Source organism: Cynara cardunculus (genome assembly GCF_001531365.2).
Source record: "Cynara cardunculus var. scolymus isolate 2C chromosome LG 3, CcrdV1, whole genome shotgun sequence".
Classification (NCBI taxonomy): Eukaryota; Viridiplantae; Streptophyta; class Magnoliopsida; order Asterales; family Asteraceae; genus Cynara; species Cynara cardunculus.
The window spans coordinates 39,973,856-39,993,677 of NC_037530.1; the positions used below are offsets into that span (position 1 = coordinate 39,973,856).

At 37.8% G+C, this 19,822-nt stretch overlaps 3 protein-coding genes across 12 annotated transcripts; all 3 read right to left on the minus strand.

Moving 5' to 3' along the window:
* Window positions 1-1,338: 1,338 nt before the first annotated feature.
* On the minus strand, window positions 1,339-4,907 carry LOC112509362 (tyrosine-sulfated glycopeptide receptor 1-like). The gene has a single exon (XM_025114291.1). It carries the CDS (start codon window positions 4,891-4,893, stop codon window positions 1,606-1,608), a length of 3,288 nt encoding a protein of 1,095 aa, XP_024970059.1. The 5' UTR covers window positions 4,894-4,907; the 3' UTR covers window positions 1,339-1,605.
* Window positions 4,908-6,181: 1,274 nt separating this feature from the next.
* LOC112509628 (vacuolar cation/proton exchanger 3-like) lies at window positions 6,182-14,841 on the minus strand. 6 transcript variants are annotated; one of them, XR_003068841.1, is made up of 13 exons: window positions 14,476-14,828; window positions 12,913-13,182; window positions 12,726-12,793; window positions 12,620-12,648; window positions 10,209-10,405; window positions 9,861-10,073; window positions 9,455-9,586; window positions 9,051-9,167; window positions 8,919-8,972; window positions 8,578-8,694; window positions 8,386-8,479; window positions 6,849-7,082; window positions 6,182-6,530 (listed from the first exon to the last, which is right to left on the minus strand). XR_003068841.1 is itself a non-coding variant. In XM_025114689.1 (13 exons), the coding sequence occupies exons 3-13, from the start codon at window positions 13,165-13,167 to the stop codon at window positions 7,057-7,059; spliced, it is 1,302 nt and encodes a 433-aa protein (XP_024970457.1). In that variant the 5' UTR covers window positions 13,168-13,182; window positions 14,476-14,536; window positions 14,735-14,831; the 3' UTR covers window positions 6,727-7,056. The 6 variants fall into 6 exon arrangements, 5 of the variants coding, with proteins under 5 accessions (XP_024970457.1, XP_024970456.1, XP_024970455.1 ...); XM_025114689.1 differs by lacking the exon at window positions 6,182-6,530 and having other exon boundaries at window positions 6,727-7,082; window positions 14,476-14,536; window positions 14,735-14,831; XM_025114688.1 differs by lacking the exon at window positions 6,182-6,530 and having other exon boundaries at window positions 6,727-7,082; window positions 14,476-14,545; window positions 14,735-14,826.
* An 828-nt stretch (window positions 14,842-15,669) lies between these two features.
* On the minus strand, window positions 15,670-19,416 carry LOC112509631 (DNA-dependent metalloprotease WSS1-like). Of its 5 annotated transcripts, none has more exons than XM_025114694.1 (6): window positions 19,293-19,386; window positions 18,790-18,966; window positions 17,892-18,148; window positions 17,602-17,797; window positions 16,278-16,700; window positions 15,670-15,954 (listed from the first exon to the last, which is right to left on the minus strand). In XM_025114694.1, exons 3-6 carry the CDS (start codon window positions 18,044-18,046, stop codon window positions 15,769-15,771), a joined length of 960 nt encoding a protein of 319 aa, XP_024970462.1. In that variant the 5' UTR covers window positions 18,047-18,148; window positions 18,790-18,966; window positions 19,293-19,386; the 3' UTR covers window positions 15,670-15,768. The 5 variants fall into 5 exon arrangements, with proteins under 5 accessions (XP_024970462.1, XP_024970463.1, XP_024970460.1 ...); XM_025114695.1 differs by having other exon boundaries at window positions 17,892-18,142; window positions 18,785-18,966; window positions 19,293-19,385; XM_025114692.1 differs by lacking the exon at window positions 18,790-18,966 and having other exon boundaries at window positions 19,293-19,416.
* Between the last annotated feature and the right edge of the window lie 406 nt (window positions 19,417-19,822).

Genomic DNA, 19,822 nt, shown 5'->3' on the forward strand with positions numbered 1-19,822 from the left:
AGAAAAAGTATAGGAACCTTCTAGAAAGATGACAGCAGGAAACTGGTTTGACTTGCCATAGAGAATGGAAAATGATAGTTTGTTAATAGTGGATGACCTTTGCAATCATGAAATAATATCATAGATACACAAAATAGAGCAACCTTATCTCTGTAAACTCTCACATTATTCAGACAATGTTATCAAATGGTACTTTAGAACTTGGTCGTTCTTGTAGGTCAGAGGTGATTTTAACATATTAAAATGGCTCCTTAACAGACTACATTAAAGCAGGCAAGAAACATATATTTCCTCATGGGGTCCCATGCATTATACTCTATTTTTGGAGCTGTTATAAGTGTCTTTAGGTAAAAATGTGCCTAAAATGGTCCAAAGAACCCTGCGTTCTGCAGGATAAACAAAACAATAGCTTTAGTGTCGAAGTAGAAAAGATAATTGTGAAATACCTTCATCTAAGATAAATTGGAACATAAAAATGTATTGAAGGCGCTGATCTTTATTTGATGAATGTAATGGAATCAGCGTGGAGGAAAAGAAAATGTCAAGTTTTCAGGTCATGGTTAACCAGCGGCAAGATGATAAACATAGCCATGTAAATTATCAAGATCAAGTTGGTACTCATCGTCACTGTTAGCTATGTTGTAAGTATATATAGAGTTCATGGGTTATTTCATGCATGACTAACTTGGAACATCATATAGTTTGTAAAATTTATTCCAATTCAAGTTTGATAGCGTAAATAAAGATACCAATTAGTAGTGATTGAATTCCTTATATGGTTCCACATCTCCTAAATTACAAGAGAGGAAGATAGAGTTAGCATGGATTGGGAAGGAAGGATAAAATAAGAAAAATTGAGATGGTAATAAATAGATCAAATCTTTTTCATTATGCTAATTTTCCCAAATAGACAAAAAGGAAAGGTTTTGCAACTAGCATCCGATTGGAAACTGAAAGAACACAATCTTCTCATATCATTTTAAGCATCAAGGACGAATAAAGCCTTGTGTCTTGCTCGTTTTACTGATCACTCAGAAAGAAAAGGCCCGTCATGAAAGAGTCCTATCAATGGAAGATATGTGATCTTATGATCGCATAGATGACCATATTAGCAACCCTGCTGGTCCAGTCTTATTCCATATCAACACGGATACATGTTCTGTGTTCAGCCAAAAGACTTTAACACAGCTACATCTGTTTCAGAAGACAGTAGAAGGTTTATATGGTATTACAAGTCTGTTGTAGATCACGTATTCTTCCAATGCTTGTTGTCAGAGAATAGAAGATGGTATCTTTTGCAAATAACTTGAGCTATTACTAACTAGCAACAAGTTATAAAGGAGTATGAATAGGATGTTTCTATTTACAAGCCATACCTAGAAAAAATTTAGAATTGTAAGAGGTTCAGATGTCTCTTTATACATTAATGCACTGTCATCAAGTAAAAATTCCTTCACATAACTAACCACAAACTAGAAGGCAAAAGTAAGAAAAAATTAAGGGAAATTTTCTGTACAGACAACTAATTACAAGTACATTGACAACACGGTTTGGAATGCTATAAAACTGTGATTTCTTCAAAGCTATATATTTTTACACATTCCCTTATTTGGGTATCCGATGGTTGGACCCAACATTATGGAGCCAATCAACCACCTCATTAATAGTTGGCCTCTTAACAGGGTTTATGTTCACACACATGCAGGCAACATCAAAAACCTGCAGCATCTCTTCTTCAAAGCCCTTGCCTCTCAGGAGGGGATCAAATACTTCATCCTGTTTCCCTTCTCTTCTTAGTTGTTGCACCCACACAACCAATTCTCTAGATGCCTTTGGCCTGAATACCTCCATGGGCCTCTTTCCTGTAAGTAGCTCAAGCATGACAACCCCGAAACTATATATGTCTCCTCTCAAAGTGGCTATCCATGATTGGCTGTATTCTGGTGGAATATAGCCCAGGGTGCCAACCAACTCAGTGGTGACATGTGTATTATATGGTTGAATCAATCTAGACAGTCCAAAATCGGCCACATATGCTTCGAATTGTTCATCAAGAAGGATGTTGCTGGACTTTATGTCACGATGCACAATATGTGGTTCACATACCTGGTGCATGTAAGCCAGTCCACAACTTGCTCCCTGGGCAATCTTCAATCTGGTTGGCCAGTCAAGTTTGGATGCTCCATCAGTCTTCTCATGTAGCCAGTAATCCAAGCTTCCATTTTCCATATACGAGTATATCAGCAGCTGAGAGCCATCATGTACACAGTAACCTTGTAAAGAAACCAGATTTTTGTGCTGGGCTGTCGATAATGCCTCTACTTCTGCTTTAAATTCTCTTGCAATGAGACCCATATCTCCTGAAAGCTTCTTAACAGCCAGTCTTGTTCCATTTGCCAAAGTTGCTTTATAAACCAAGCCAAAACCCCCACAACCGATGATATTTGCTTGACTGAAATCCTCTGTTGCTTTCAAGATATCAGATACTGTCAGATGCTTGATATCTTTTGCATTGTTTGGGAACAATATGACCCCACTTGTATCCTTGGGAACGTCTGCAGCTGATGTAGAATTGAAGGATACCATGTCCATATGAAATATCTCCGGATCACCCCTTGGGAGAATCCTTCTTTTGGACAATATCCACAATGCTAGACAAGTCAGAGTGACGCCAACTCCAAAACATATACCAAGGATAAGTCCAACAATCATTTTCTTGTTTGGGCCTTTCTTATGTCCTGAAGCACCTGTCGTGGCTGATCGATTCCCACAAAGGTTGTGCATGGGAGGGCCGCACAACCCTGGATTGCCTTCATAACTCTGGTTCAGGAAGGTGTCAAATTGGCCCCCAGCTGGTATGGGACCTTGTAGATTGTTGTTTGCGACATTGAAAAAAGACAAGAAGTAGAGGCTTTTAAGCGACGCAGGGATCCCACCAGATAGAAGATTATGAGAGAGGTCCAGCTTTTCCAAGTTCGTGAGATTTGATATTGCACTGGGAATGGTGCCAGAGAAATTGTTTCGGCTGAGATCAAGGACGTGAATTGACTGCAGATGACCAATCTCAACGGGGATTTCACCACTCAGGTGATTGCTTGCTAGGTACAGCGCTGGCGGCAGGGTGGCCAGCTGGTTGTACTGCAAATAGGAAGCATTTTGCGGCTGAACAAATACAGGGAGTTCCAAGTAACTACTGTTTACATGATCAAGAACTTGCTGCGATCCAAGTGCTGGAAGTGTAGTAAGCTCAACAGGGAATCCTCCGGAAAGAGAATTATTAGATAAGTCTAGATAAAAAAGGCTTGGAAGTGTCTGTAGCCAACCTGGAATTGTGCCATGGATATTATTTTGAGAGAGATCGATTACCTCCAGGTTTGTTAATGATCTCAGCCAAGTCGGAATTTGACCAAACAATTTGCAACCACCTAGCCCCAATATCTTAAGATGAAGAAACCCGGAAATCCCTCCATCTGGAAGGGTTTCATTGAAGAAGTTCTTGGAGAGGATGAGAGTAGTGAGATTCTGATGTCTGCTCAGAATACTGAATGCTTTGGTGATATTCTTGAGGGTATTGTTTGAAAGGGAGAGGAAAGACAAAGATGGCAAATTGAGTACGTCAGGCAAGACTTCCCCGTCTAGCTTATTGGTGGCCACTCGAATTGCGGTCAGTGATTTGCAAGAGAAAAGAGTTCTAGGCAGCATACCCGTAAATTGATTTTCACCAAAGTCAACTATAATCAGTTGACTGAAATTGGAGAAATCAAAATCATCAAGCCTGCCAACTAAAGAGTTGACCCTCACATTTAGCAGCTGAAGCTTGGTGCAATTGATCAAGGATTGGGGCAGGGTTCCATTGAGATCATTAATGTGAAGTTCCAACCTCTCCAAGAACAACAGCTTCCCAATATTCCGAGGAATGGAACCAGAAAACAAGTTACCAAACAGAGCAAGGGTCCTAAGGTTGGTGAGGTTGGTGATGCTTTGATGAATGGTTCCCGTAAGATAATTTCCAGGTAAAGATAGCAGTTGCAGCGATCGGGCGCCATGGATATCAACAGGAATCTGTCCCGTGAGATTGTTGAATCCCAAACTCAAAACCTGGAGTTTAGAACAATCGCCAAAGCCTGGGGGGATGTTTCCGGTGAAGTCGTTTAAAGAGAAATCAAGGATGAGTAAAGCCGGGGAGGTGATGCAGATAGAGGGAGGAATGGGGCCGGTGAAGCTGTTGTTGCTGATATTGAGAGACGTTAAGGTTTGAGGGGAGTTGAGAAGAATGGTGCCATTGAAATGATTGCTGGAGAGATTGAGAGATTGGAGGGTGGCAGGAAAGGTGTGAGGTAAGTGAGCAGAAAGGCGATTGTAGCTCAAGTCAATGGTACGAAGAGCGTTCAAAGAGGAGAAAAGTCCATTGGGGAGGGGACCAGAAAGGAAATTACAAGAGAGGTTGAGGAGAGAGAGAGAGGTGAGATTCAGAAGAGAAGAAGGGATGGAGCCGCGAAGACCTTTGGCAGGGAGAGACAAGTGGATGACTCGATCTCCGGAAGGATCACAAGAGATTCCATCCCAGGAGCAGCAATCGAGGGAAGCAGACCAGTTAAGGGAGGGAAAGGTGGTGGCGAAGGAGAGAAGAGAATCGTAATCGAGGGGGTTACAGAGGGCATGAGTAAGGGGAGGAAAGAGGAAGAGGAGGTTAAGAGTAATGAAGAAGAAGAAGAAGAAGAAGGTGGTATTGGGTTTAGGCAGCATCATGAGTGCTGCAGGTGAAGAAGGGTTAGAAAATGGAGGGATGGAGGAGGAGGAGGAGGAGGAGGAAGAAGAAGACAGAGGAGGGAGGAATAATCCATTGAAAGGGAGGAGGAATGGAGACAAGTGGATGTTGACGCGGAGCATCATTATAATTATAAATTACAAAATTATTTATATAATTATAATAAGAAAGAAAGAAAGAAAGAGCTCTTTTCTTTTGTATGTATGTATGAGTTATATAAGTTATGAGTTATGAGTTCTGATGATGGAAGCGTTTACTTTTTTGTAAATTGATTTGTTGGGGGCGGCTGTTTGGTCATCATTTCTTCTGTTATTGGCTTATCAAATCAAGAATCACAAAGTGCCCTCTTGCTTTTTTTTTTTTTTTCTTTTTCTTTCTCTTTTCTTTTCTTTTCTTTTTCAAGTGGAGGAGGAGAAACCCACTACAATAAATAAATAAATAAAGAAATAAAATGAAGGGATGGCGTTAATTTATTGTTGTTACCCAATCAAAAGAAACAAAAAACCAAGTGGAGATAGATAAAAGGATATTCCCTCTATTTTTTTCTTTTAAATTATTTCATACCTAAAGATTTGTTGATTTTAGATATATAATTTAAAAGTTTTTATTTGGTTATGGGTTTAATAAACAAGAAAAGTAAGGAAGCAAAAAGAAAGGGGGTTTGTCATTTGTGTACTACGTGAACATGGTTTGGGAAAGAATAAATAATACTGTTGACCAAGCCTGTCTGGGTTCATAAAATAAACACAACTTGCTTCATGCATTCATCAGCTCACACCCCTTGCAGGTTATAAAAAACAAATGCAGAAAGTCAAATGCCCCTATCCAATATCAAATTATACCATTTTCCATCAATTGGAGCTTTAAAATTACATATATATAAAGTCAAGTTCATGGAAAAAAACGTAAAATAAATAAAACTTCTAAGAAACACACTCATAACCATTCATTTATATGATATGTATATGTAAATATGAGTAATTTTTCAAGTATGCACGTGTACATATTATGCAAGTATACACACGTGCATAAAAATCATGAAACATCTTTATTTACTTGTATATACGTATGCATACCATACAAATGAATTGTTATTAAAATGTTCCTCAATTTTTCATTTTTAGAGGGTTTTTCCTGAACCTCCCTCTCTCCATATATATATATATATATATATATACATACATATATATATATATATATATATAGAGAGAGTCATGTACAAGAAAAAAAATGAAAAACCAAAGAACACTCTAATATCTATTAATGTATATGATATGCCGTATGCATATGTATATATAAGTAGTTTGTCAGACATATGAGGATGGAAAAAAAAAAACAAAAGATAAAAACCAGGTCAAGATCTTATTCCCAAGTTCTATCCTAATATTTAACACCAAATGGGATGCAATCTGACTTTTGAACAACCATGTCTTGATATTTTGTGGTGGAACCCTCTCCCTCTCCGTCCCTCCGTCATTAAATAATTCAAATGGTACGATAACATTACATAAAGCTCATCAGCACATGAACCCATGAAAGAAAAACGCATAAATGTACAAGTCAATATGAGCAACATGACTGCTAAACCAATGCTAACCTAGTCATCTGCTCTACAGATAGTTTGGTGAACAGAACTAGGAAATCTAAAATATGCACGCACTTCACACCCACAACTTGACCTTCATAATCTACCACATACTTATCAGGCTCCTTCCGCACCAATTTCACACATAGGTCAGTTCAGGTCATTGGAACCAGCCGACTGCATGACGTAAATCAAGAAAGGCCAGTAATCTTTCTTTGAGCTGCTTATGTAAAAGACATAAAATGTACTACTTCTGGACTGTTTTGCAACCAATTGTCAAAACCTACTGACAAAAACATGTTACTAATCCTAAAATGACAAAAACACTGGTCCCTTCAATCTTTTTTACTTATGTTGGTAAATGAATGCATTCTACATGGAAAAAAATGTATTTAAACCATGGTTGTTAATATACAGAAAGGGATGCCATGGAGGCGTAAATATACATTCTAACAAACTAGTAAGATTATGTCCTCCCAGGTATAGACGACATACCTGCAAATTCTTCATTTTTCAGGACGTAATATGTGTGCCTTCTATTTCAACTAGTCATAGACCAAAAAACTTCCAGCTTCCTTATGATGCTGGATCCAAATTTACAATATGGGAAAAGAATAATCGAGCTGCTGATCTGTGTGCACCCATGCCGGAAATCAAGTTCTATTTCTTGATGATGATGAATGATCATTTGGTCCCTGCACTTCTAATCATCATCTGCATAATTTATGCCTGAGTGCATTAGTATTCCATAGTGTGTCTGCTGGTTATATGCAAAGAATGCCTACAAGTAAAAATGAATCCCCCACCTAAAAGAAAGCTATTACATGTCATCAATCATTTTGGTGTCATTGTGATTTACAAGAGATTGATGTGGTTCCAGTTAAATTATATCGAGTTAGGAAGGTACTGAGTGTACGCTCATATAAACTACCTGAGATTGACACAAAGCAGGGTCAAGGAGCATCTGCTATATACTTTTACCGACTATACGTGACAACAACGCATCCAGCCAAGTTTATGGCTAGGTTGCTACTAAAGTGATCTTTATACAATCATTCCATCCCCAAATTGTATCAGCACTACGATAGAACAGATACATTATCTTATAGACTAGTAAAATCAATGTCTAAGAGGCAAACGTCAGTAACATCACATCAGATTATTAGTCCCGACTCCGCTAATAAGCATGGACCACTATATTGATGAAAGTACTCTCCTGTAATATACATCTGCTGCAGTGTCAATTAATCTTGTGTGTCATCACCTTTTTTTTTTTTTTGTAAGGGTGTCCGGGTCAAAGTCCGACTAATCCCCGGCAATTTTGGAGGCTAAACATGGCCCCACTTAAATGTCGCCAACACTCCCCTCCCAGGGCTCGAACTCGGGTTCATGACTATGCCATGCCCAAGCCTTTACCACTAGGCTGGAAGGTCTTTGACGTGTGTCATCACCTTACAGGGTGAGCATGGCAAGGACCAAGAATCTTACCTGGTAAGAGGTATAGCAAGGACTGAAAATCTTACCCGGTAAGTGAAGGACCTTGCCGGTAAGCATTTGGTAAACGTCCCCTTAAGAGTCTGTTTACTAAACACTCACCACTTCTTACCGGGTAAGTGGTGTTGATTACCCACACCCTCTGACACACAATGTCGCTGATTGAGATGCTGTCATGGTAAGGATCAAGAGCTTTCCTCAGTTAGTGCTTACCCTGTTAGCGCTTACCCAAATTGTGATGGCAAACAACCTCTTAGTAGTGAAAACTACATGATGCTATATATATTAGTTGAGTTGCCCCTGCAGCAACTATAGGCATCATGGCAACAAGTCTGGATATTTTATCATACATAAGCCTAGTGATAGCATTGAGCAACAGTAAAAATAAATAAATTTTCGCAATAAAAAGGTTGTCTCGCTGCTGTTGTATCACCACAGGACTTCAAACAAGAAGACCACATGTGGAATGACTAATTCAACTAATTTATGAGTGTGATACACCTAAGAAGGAGAAAGGGAGGCTTCTTATGACACTCACCAGATTTATTGTCAACATGTACAAAGAAACTTGCAGCAACAATGAGGTAGCAGAGAATTAGCATCAGGCCTTTAAAGTAATTTGATGTTCCTTCCTGCATCCAGCAAATTAACGCTTACAAAGTTTCTGAATACACCCATAACGAGAGGGAGGACAGAGAGAGAGAGAGAGAGGGTAGAGAAGGAGAGAGACCTGCAGCAAGAATGCTATGACTAACACTGTGATAAAGAGTGTAGCAGTCTCAAAGAGCTGAAAGTTCAAGTCCATCGGCTGCCCCATGATCCAACCCACAACCACACAAAAGGGGATCTGAAGTTGTAAAACAGAACAGTCAGATGCCATTAATATTAATCAGGACAGAGAAGCTTTGGCAAATGTTGCATGAAACTTTCAATCACTATTTGAAAGCCGAAATGCGTAGAGTCAAGAAAGCAATTATGGAAGAAATCAGTGAGAGAGAACGATGAATTTCTTGGTCTAATCACAAATAAAGCTAGTAGATCAGACAATCAAGCAAGGATTGAAAGCGTTACCACAAACATAGATATCTGAGTTGATGATCCAATTGCCACCCCTAGTGTGATGTCCTATAAATATACAAGGATTAGGCAATAGCTAACTAATCTCATACCAATTTTCCCTAAAGATACGAGGTGTATGCTTACAAGTTTGTCTTTCATGGCAAACATTATGGCACTTGCATGTTCAGCAGCATTCCCAACGATAGGAAGCAGGATGACGCTAATAAAAGACACGGGAATATTCCATGAGTCAGATGCTCCCTGAACAAATATGAGGAAGACAATCAGCATCGACCATTGTCAAAAACATATCACCACCTGTAGTTGATCTGGGATCTAAGAAGTCAGTGAGAGACGGCTCACAGTAGATTATTTAATGAACAACAACAAGGGAGCCAGACAAATGAACATGCCTTCCCACTGCTGCCTTAAACCCCAAAGTTACACAGTTAACAAACAAGATAAAACTTTATTTCATTTTTATGCTAAAGCCAAATAACTGTATGTTGATATGCAGGTAGTTTAGAGACCCTCTGGGCATAGGTTACCTGTATGGCATCAACGAGATAGGCAGATAGTACAGATACCCACAATGTTATAATAGTAAGCCATGAAATTGCTTCCCACTTAGTAATCTCAGGGACCTCGCCATCAGAATCTTCCCCATTATTTTCCCTTCCCTGCATCAAATATCAGCACTCAACATAAGGACACATAAATAAACCCTACAGAAAGAAACAAATTCATTTATCACAGAAAAAAAGTCCACTACAAGAGCAGAAAACATCTTATAGATGTGGCTATATATAACTTACATAGAGGGTACCAAACCTAAATAATTTAAGAATCCTAATGACAGTTATGACTAGATACCAATTATGTCTATAAATTAGCAATAGCAAGGAGAAATTACTGCACAAGAAGTATGTGAAATTCATTCAATAAACAACCTACCTCATCAATTGAATCATATAGGTTAGAGTGGCTTTTAAGCTGAAAGAACAGATAGCTTCCGTACGCCACCAACATGATACAGCTGCTAAATCTTGAAAGTGCCAATTCTGACTTCCCGAAATGGACTTCTGTGTGTGTAAAGTGAAGAACAGCTGGAAATAATATACCCATCACAGCCATCAACAGCAGTCCTGAACTAACTATGGCAGTTGCCTATAAATAAACATAAAAAGACAAAAATAAGGGTTATGTTTTCCTCTTTTGGCAAGATATTTACTGTAAGGTATATTGAACCTCACTTCCAACACATAAGAGTAAGGAAAAAATAAATTCAGTACTATGGACTACCTTACTGAAAACCTGGACTTTTGGATAATGCACAATGCCACCGGTAAAGAAGGCACAACCAAGCACTAATAGCATGTTTGATAAGATGGATCCCAATAATGATTGCTGAACCACCCTAATCATCCCACTCTTTAATGCATATAGTGAGATAATCATTTCTGTAGCATTGCCAAATGTGGCATTCAGAAGACCACCAACTGCAAATCCAACAAAAGTTGCTGCTCAATGATAAACAGGTACTCAATGGCAGACACACTGTCCTATAAGCAAACGTCGCAATTCATCTAGACAACAAATATTCAGCCAAAACCTTCTATTGGAGAGTATTTGAGTCCCTTAATCCAAATTTCTATCTTTGCCCTCTATTTATACGAGTTTCAGGAGACTCCTAATACAATCAAAATATCTACAAGATATACATAAGAAAATGTTAGACAGATATAATTTCAAATTTATATTCTATAACACCTGCAATCGGGATGCCCAAGACGACTATGCCACCGGGAGGATGGGAAAGCAACAAGCTACGTTAGAGATGTTGGTGAAGTACAGTGGGGATGTGGGTCAACGAGTTCCCCAGATCTATTGCATCTCACATTATTATCTAATATCTATTGTAAATTGTCTAAGTGAACAAGGCCTTTAATTCTTTGAGGGGCAAGGAGGATGTTACAGAGCTGGAAGGAATAGAAGGAGGACATTAGGGTGGTGTTCCCAATACATGTGTCATCACCAACAAAAATATTATGAATAGCGCCCAAACTGAAAACTTGAGATAAAATATTTGGGTTAGAGGCAAGATGAGACGTCGTATGGTATCCATATACCAAGTGTTTTCCTGGAATTGCAGCCTCATTGTGTTGAAGGCATTAGTGATGTCTGTGGGCTGCAATGAGTTGATGGTAGGAGGCCTCGATGTATAGTCTTGGTTGGGGGTTGCTGTCCGAGGGGCTGGGTCAAGAAGTCCAGCGCTCGGATGAGGAGAGGCAAGCCATTGCGGGGCCGTTGTGCAGGGACACAGAGGCACGGGAGACAAGAGAGAGGCGTTATATGAGTTCCGACCTTGAGGCACGTAGAAGGGGTGTTGACCAAGGCCTTCATGACTCAAATTATTAAGTGTACAGAATCCATGATAGTTAGGATTATAATTATGGCCACTGTAGCCTCCATGGAAACCCGCTGCTACTAATTCGTGCAGTTCTGCTGATTCCACAGGCAGGGCTTCTATTGCAGGGCTGTTGTGGTGTAAGAAGCACGGTGGGAGTGGATATATTTATTGTCAAGAAGAAGCATGAAGCAGACATTAATAAAAGATGGGAGTGGATATATTTATTGAATGATTGAGGACACAATGTCAAATTCTCCTGTTGTGAGACCGTTGACAAGCTGGGAGCTATAACTGTTGTTCACTGACAGAATTGCCAATGTCAGCAAGTTGGTCAGTGATGGTTTTAAGTTTTTGGCACCATCATGTAACGAAAGAGCAAGATTCAAGTTTGGTGTTTATGAATTGGTTCTCTAGTTGAGCACCCCAGACTCCATTATTATGAAAGTTATTCTTGTAACGTGTCCAAGTGTCTAAGGCCATAGAGTTTGGTTCAAAAATTTGAGTGGTGAGATCATCGGAGATGATAGAGTAGATCCATTTGTTGACGAGGGCATATATATGATTCCTAATAGGTTCATCGATGTCAGTGGGGAGACCAGATCCATTGATGTGGTATGTAACCTTGTATGCTTCGCAATGGATTTTGAATAAGTAGGCCCATAAGGACTAAAGGACTTTGTTAGAGTTTGAGTATAAGTAAGACATGTTGACAGATGTTTGAAGCAATAAGAGCAGGATGGAGATGGTAATTGAGGGGAGGTGGGGTGGCTTTGTCGTCACCCATGCAGGAGGTAGAAGACAAGGGTTTATTTGGTGAGGTAGGTTGTAAGTTGCAGGCAAAAAAGAATTTAAGGCTTTGATAACACTCTTTTTATATGAGTTACAAGAGAATCCTAACACACCCATAATATCTGAAAATATACATCAAAAAGTGGACAGGAACAAATTCCATAGTTACATCTATTAACCTTACTCTCAACCATTTTCCCTGATGAGAAAGAGCATGTTACATGACACTCCTTGATGTTAGTATGCTTCCTCAACCTCCTTAGTAAGATGGTTTTTGTATGCCATTTAAAGTCTATGATTCACTCATATGGCTTCAGCATGAATAATGAGCATTCCAGAGTCATAGATAGAGAAGTTTTTGGTACACAACGGTGTTCTCAGAGTTTGTAAAAGCGATGTGCAATTTTAGGATAGAAAATAATTCCTTTAGACAGTCAGAGAACATGGAGCAGCAGTAATGTTACTGGTAAGGATTCATATCTATAACAAATCACGAAAATGGAATAATATATACCTGTCTGCCCTGTATAAAATGCGAGTTGCCTGCATCAAAACAAGTGGTTGAATTACTGTATATTTCAAAAATTAGGATAATAGCTCCAAAGTGAAGAAATCCTCACTCGGTTGCATAACCCAGTCGCTCAGCTAAAGGAGCAATTCCTAGTAAGCTGAAAAAGAAGACCCAACCCTGAAGCAGAGAATCAGCCAAGAAAACTTAATCATGACATAAAAAACATTGAGAAACATATTCCTCGTTTACTCCTTTCTAGAGGTCAGACTGAAAAGCCAGCAAGAGTGTATTCTTACATGCTGTCCTGTTAGGTAGTGTAGTAGTATTGCCAAAGGTCCAAAAGGAAGCAAAACATTGATCTTCGCTTTAAACAAGACAATATAGATACTATGGAATGCAGTGAGCTGTAACTCTCTGAGGACTGATAATCTGTCGCCACTTGTATGAGATGTCTCAAACTGAAAAGATTGTTTTGCATTGGTGGAATGTGATAAAGTTAATGGACTTCCTTCATCAGATTCAAGATCAATGTTCTCCGTCAATGCTTCCATTTTCGCAGATCCCGTCTACAAGGTCAACATCCATCGTTATTAACTGAATTGGCAAAGCCTTCATCCAAGCATTTGGGGTTTATCATCCCATGACCATAATATCACAAACAGTATGTTTCTACAGCTTGATCAAGAAAGAAGCAGGGTGAATTGGTGATATATTATATAAGACTTTGACTAAAAGAACAATAAAATTGGCTAGGCAAGTTCCTTGGACGACTCTGCCTTCCTATAACTTTTTTAATCCTTCCAGAATTGAAGCAAAAGGAACATATCAACAAGTAGTACTAGCCTTTCCTACTTTCCTTCTTTTTTGGGAAGGGGTGTCTTCACGAATCCGTGTAGGTCTTGATGAAAAAATGGCTGGTATGTCACCTTCTATCCCGAAGCCTTAAAATAGTCGGTACAGAGTAAGTTGCAGAACCAATTAACTAATGCAACATACCTCCTCCTGTAATCGAATACTTTTATAGTTTAAATATGTAATTATTTCTACATTCCTATGTTCTACAAGTGTCCATCTTAACATCATCATTCCTACGCACTCAACAAATGCTGAATGTATGCGGCCCCCAATCCATAAATTAGGTAAAGCTAGTCCAATGGCAAAATATAAAATTCTTAATGAAGCTTTTATCAATTTGTCCATATAATAATCCAAATTTCTTCTCAGATACAGCCTCTCTGGTAAGGTGTGCATACCCCCCCCCCCCCCCCTAAAGAAGATACTTTTAATACTGGGTAATTTGATTAATACTGAAGAAAAATGAGTATAATTGATATGATCGTGATGGTATAAGCATGAAATTAGTAAATCTTATTGACAAGCATGTAGTCGAAAAAAGTGTCAAAATACATGAACAAATGTATCTATTTTGCCTGATCCCAAAACCCACTCCAGGATGATGGTTGTGAATCCCTTGAACACCTAGTTACTTATTCAGGTACTTTCACCTAATTTATGTGCCGTAATGCATCACGGGTTAGTAAGTTGTATGGCAGGGCGTCATCTTGAAGCAAATCCTCCCCACCTAAAAGCAAGCGTATATGATGCTAATAGTCCTTCCGCCACAATTACGATCCAACTCCAAAAGTTGTAAAAAGAAATTATAGTGAGCTGTAGACCACAGTATCGACGATTACACAAACTTGTAACCTTGTTTCTAGAACAAACACAACTGGTAAAATAGATTGCAATAATTGAAGGAAGAGTGTTGTATTTTCGAGTCGACAAGTGAAAGAAACAGCAAGAGCACAGTACGATTCAAAAGGAAAAGATAATGAATCCAAACAAGAAGAGCAACTTACTACTTCCTGGCACTAATGATGAAAATACTGATACTGAGAATCCGGGGAAAGGAGACAAGGTCTAATCATACTTGCAACAATAAAAAGTGAGAGCAGTTCCAAATTATAGCAAGAGGTAATTACAAAGTAGACAAAAGTTAGGCAAAGCTACAAGGAAAGGAACGGAACGGAACGAGATTAGAGCAGAAATTGATAATACATGATTTGCATATCACATAAATTGTGTGAGCTGAAGGTAAACGAAAGTTAAGCAACTGACCTTAATCAGAGCAGATGGAGAATTTGTAAGGATTTGAGGTCAATCGTTGAAGCAGATCAAAATAGATGGAAGAAGCATATCTATCAAAAGTGAAATCGAGTACACTACATGTTATTAGTAAGTAAAATTGGGGGTGGATGAAAGAAAGCTTCCTGATTTTTAAATTAAAACGAAAATAATCCAAAACTTTGGCGGTTATTTTTTTCGATTTTAATTAAAATTTCATTACCATAAATATCCAAGATTTTTTTATTTATTATAAATTTAAAATAATTATTGGTATTATATCTATATCTATATCTATATGAAAAGTTAATAAAAGACGGAATATTGTTATGTGATTGACTGTTTTAATATACATATGGAAAAATCCATATCTATTCGATCTTATTGTAATATGTATAACAAAACATCCTAATTGAATATGCTATGCTATGCTCTCTCAAATTTAATATTTGATTGTTTGTTCATGATGATAATATTTGATTGTTATGAAAAGTTTTGTGACCACAAAATGGTATGCATAATATCTGCATTTACAAACAAAAAATGCACCTTTCATTCATTGACTTTAGAATTTCCCAAATGAAAAGGAACATATAAAACCATTTTTTTGATATTTGGATACTTGTAGGAAAGAAAAAATAACATTTTAGATAAGAATTTTAATTTTTTGTAAAAAAAATCCAGAATTGCATTGATTAAAGTGGTGACATTTTAAAAAGTGATGAAAATGTTTGTAATGTTTATTTCTTTGAAAACGTTAAAAGTTTGGAATGGAAGGAATTGATTATTAAAATTTATTGATGAATAGAGTTAAATAAGAAAATTGCATTCGTCTAGCACTAACTAGGAATGCAATGCAATGCAATCAATGTAGACTCTTTGATTGATTTTTAGTCATTATATTATACTTTATATATTACTACACTACGTATATCATGTTCCATTTTATTGAACATCCAAAAATAGTCTCCTTTTCTTATATTACAAAAACAATAACTTATCCATTTCAACGTTTTCTATAAATTTGATTATGTACCCAACATTCGACTAGTTGTTGGAGGACCATACGAGTATCTCCATTCTCCACAAGCCTCGCATCGTTCCTTCGCTGCCAAGTTTCGTAAAGTACAGAATTTGCATGACCATGTCTTCGTATTTGCCTTTTTCTCCTCCATTCTTTCAGTTCCACATGCTATACAAGTCAACGCCAACGCCTGTATGTATAACACCGTTCATATCATTATATTGAAACCATAAGTATAACTTATACCGTTAGCAACTTAATGAGTTTGATGATCTCACAGCTTATTCCGTTACCTATACATGACTGTTTGGTAGTGGCTTAATGATATAGAAAGTGGCCAAAAAGCCAAGTTTTTTCCCAACTTTCCCCTCTCAGTTAAAAAGCACACCCATTCCATCTTTGAGAAAACCCTTCCAAACAAAAACTCTCCCAATCTATAGAGCCACATTAATCCGCACAAACAGCTTTATCTGTACATGAATTAATGAAAAATCAATCATAACAACCTCTTACCTGGTTTAACAGTGTACAACTACCACATTGCCATGATGCTTTCGCTTCTCCTTCTCCATGATTGTTGTTTACCAATATAGGCGGTAGAGCTTCATTAGAGCTCACATCTTGTGACACAGATGTTTGACCAACTTCTTCAACCTGAGAAGCACACCACAAATCATCATGCAGTCTTCTCTCTGCAGCCATGGCAGCAGCTTGAATTGGGCTAAGGGAAGCTCTCAAGCTGCTATCACCGCCAAGACGTTTTGGACCAGAAGGAAGCAGAGTTCCCCGCTGAACTCTATTTTCTGCAGCAGATAGGGCTTTCTGGCGCAGTGATGATAGAGGCGGTTGACGTGAAAATCCACCCAATCTTCTCCCTGGAAGATCAAATCCTCCCCCACTTCCCGTTATTCCTTTAGCCATCAATTCTTCACATTCCTGCAACATAAGGAAGGCCAATTCAGGTACACACATATATCTTGCAAAGCCTAACAACCACAAGTTAAGGCAAATAATATACTTAGGAACAACAAAATGGTTAACAAGGTCTTGTCATGAATATTGGCCATTCCTATGGAAGCAATGATCAAGAGAACCAACCTCATTAAGAAACTTCACTAGAGAAGTATTTGATATATTTGTTAGTGTTGATATAGCAAGGTACATGTCGTCTTAATAGCACAGTTTGCAATACTAACTTGTATTTCATGTTGTAGATTCTATAAGAAAGATGAAGAAATGTGCTTGCAAATCTATGAGCAGTATGGCAGCACTTTCTATTGTGTTCCATGAATATGATATGCTTGCAGTCATTCATCTTTCAGTTATCTTAAATCGACAAATTTCAGTCTCGACCAAGGGCAGTTGAATACCTACAGGAGACTTCCACAAGCTTTCAACCACTAAAATGAAGCATTTCATTTGACGCTTAAAATATGGTTTAATGAAGGCATGGGTTAAAAGCTGACTAGTGACAATGATTTTCTTCCATGCCAAAAGTCCAATATAGGACATGAATCTGGTGCTGATAAGCTCCAAGCGTAGAATGGGTTACCGGCAATGGATCTGCCTAATAATAAAGATGGTATGAATCTAGCATGCAGTGTTTCTTAATCAACAACTATGGTTCCACAAGGTTTATTTCTTCCATACCCTGTGAGAAGAACATAAGATCAAAGTGCAGCACACACACATATGCTTAACTGCCATTCCACAAAACTTAAAAATATGTGGTAGCTTTGCTCATCAGAGTTGCCCACAAAACTTAAAAATATATGATAATTGCGAAATATGTAGGTGGTCTGGATATCAACCACATAAATGTGACATAAGCTTTTACCTTTCTAATTTCTTCCAGTAGATTGTAAAAATCAGAATTATGTGGGCCAAATTCATTGTGACAAAGCTCATGGAGCATGGTGTCAAGAATTTGCTCGTAAGGGAAGAAGTCCCACTCATTATTTTGCCTCCGCAGTCTCAGTTTTACCTCTGCACCTCCATTTACGTTTAGGCCAAGAAGAGCAGGATTGGAAGGGCTGCATATAAAACATCTTATCATGACGATGGAAAACCTGATACTATTTGCATATAAAGGAACCAACAAAAAAAATGATAGAAGACTGCAAGTACCAAAATTCAGAAAGGATCTTGACTTTCCATTTACGCTTTCGCATGATGGGTTGAACTTGCCTTGCTACTTTTTCAAGAATTTCTCTTGCCTCATCTTCTCGAGGCTTCTTCAGAGGCTTGACTTCCCAGACTTTGTTAAGATCATTGAGATTCATACTGGACTGGGAAGAAACTAAAACAAATTTTGCAAGATGGCAAAACTCCTTCACCCGCTTTAAATAAGAAATCTACAGTATCTTGCAACCTGATTTCTGCAACTTTATCATTTATAATGATATAAATTAGCTATGTCTTCATCAAATGATCATTACTAATCAAAAGGATAACTAAAAATTGAAAACTTGATTTTTAATTTCTGAAACAATTTTTTAATATTGGATCAATACTTGCAAATATTTCTTTACAAAACAAATGGATATGTGAATATTGAGTTACCACCACTTCAAAAGTTCAATTACTTTTAGAAGCTAACAAGATGAAATCACAGCTTCCCAGGTCATTATGGATTAATACGTGGTTATAACATGCAATGATGGCATGCCATGTTTTCACATGTGATCACCAAAAAAGGTTAGATTCATAGTATGTTAAGTTTACACACCACTGAAACTTCCTTTCTTCATTTTTCAATTAGCAAAAAGGAAACATGTACTAATTCTAGGATAAAGTTTACAACAAGAATGAACAAAACTTGGAGAAGAAGAGCGCTTTTGGCAGTGAACAGGTTGCATAGTCCCATATCCAAGGACAGTGAACGGGTTTAAAGTATCTTCATGTCATAGTAGCAAATAATGACAGAGCATCTTGGTTCAGTTTCCAGGGACATGATGGGCCATGAATTATGAACTAAAATTGCTTGGATGGAAACTTTGCAAATTTAACATGATTGTCACCTTACATTATCGTCCTACTGGATTCTGCCAACCCAAGACCCATATGCCATCTAGTGATGTCTCTATAGACAAATGACTGGATTGTTGACTGTAGAAGATCCCTGTTGTATGCTGACACTGTGCTTGATTCCAGCAGGAAAAGTCTAGACTCTAGAGTTCCTTAGCTGATTTGTCCAATGATTCTACATGAAGTTGAACAAATATCCGAATCATGGATCCGTCTTAAAGTCAAGTTAAACAACTCGGTTGTAAGGTTTTGCTGTTTTATCTTCTAACAAAGAAAACTAACACAAGCACGATGCTTCGTGTAATTCAATGCAAAATCTATAATCATATACTAAAACGGCCAGCATAATAGCAATCGCCAACAGGTTTTATGTATCAGTAGAATGCAAATGCACAATAAATATAGCAATCATCTGAGCAAACGTAAACCCCCAGTTACGAAATTGTAGAAACTCCTTAGCATCCAATTTCAAAGAAAGAAGAAGATGGTGTGGGAACATACCTATACGAGATGATGGATGATGGATGATGAATGATGAATGATGAATGATCTGCTGGTATGGGGTTGGAATTAGTGGAGCTCTAATTATCTTTGTCCTCAAGAAACCCTCGTCAGCGATGACACCGTACGTATGTGGGTTTTTTCAAATCAGGGCATCCGCACTTTGACCAATGTAGTAAATTTGCGCCAACCTATTTTTTATTTCGGAAACCCAAGTAAGAACTTAAAACAGCTTTTTAATTAACCGATTACCTTAATATGATATGATAGGATAAATCTATTAATTAAAAACATATTACGTGAATTTAAAAATAATAACCACATAATTTCTGTTACAAATATCATAATTTCATATGAACACTTTAAATATAAAGAAAATATAATTTATGTTAAAATAAGTACATATAAAAATGAAATTTCCCCAACTCCTCGTTAAAGATAAAGCTACTTTATGAAAATAAACATTACAATCTTTTTAAGAGTAGATATTACAATTCTAGTAACTTCAATTTTAAAATTTGTTCTTCTTT

Bases quoted from the DNA above. Each gene is read 5' to 3' on its own strand.
- LOC112509362 (XM_025114291.1), bottom strand. From the start codon at position 4,893: ATGATGCTCCGCGTCAACATCCACTTGTCTCCATTCCTCCTCCCTTTC.
- LOC112509628 (XM_025114687.1), bottom strand. From the start codon at position 13,167: ATGGAAGCATTGACGGAGAACATTGATCTTGAATCTGATGAAGGAAGT. The intron at 10,074-10,208 runs GTAGTCCATAGT...GTTTATTTATAG, and splicing joins AAGTCCAGGTTTTCAGTAAG to GCAACTGCCATAGTTAGTTC. The intron at 8,480-8,577 runs GTCTCTCTCCTT...TGCTGGATGCAG, and splicing joins TCATAGCATTCTTGCTGCAG to GAAGGAACATCAAATTACTT.
- LOC112509631 (XM_025114692.1), bottom strand. From the start codon at position 18,046: ATGAATCTCAATGATCTTAACAAAGTCTGGGAAGTCAAGCCTCTGAAG. The intron at 17,798-17,891 runs GTACTTGCAGTC...TTTTATATGCAG, and splicing joins AAGATCCTTTCTGAATTTTG to CCCTTCCAATCCTGCTCTTC. The intron at 16,701-17,601 runs GTAAAAGCTTAT...CTTATGTTGCAG, and splicing joins TACTGGAAGAAATTAGAAAG to GAATGTGAAGAATTGATGGC.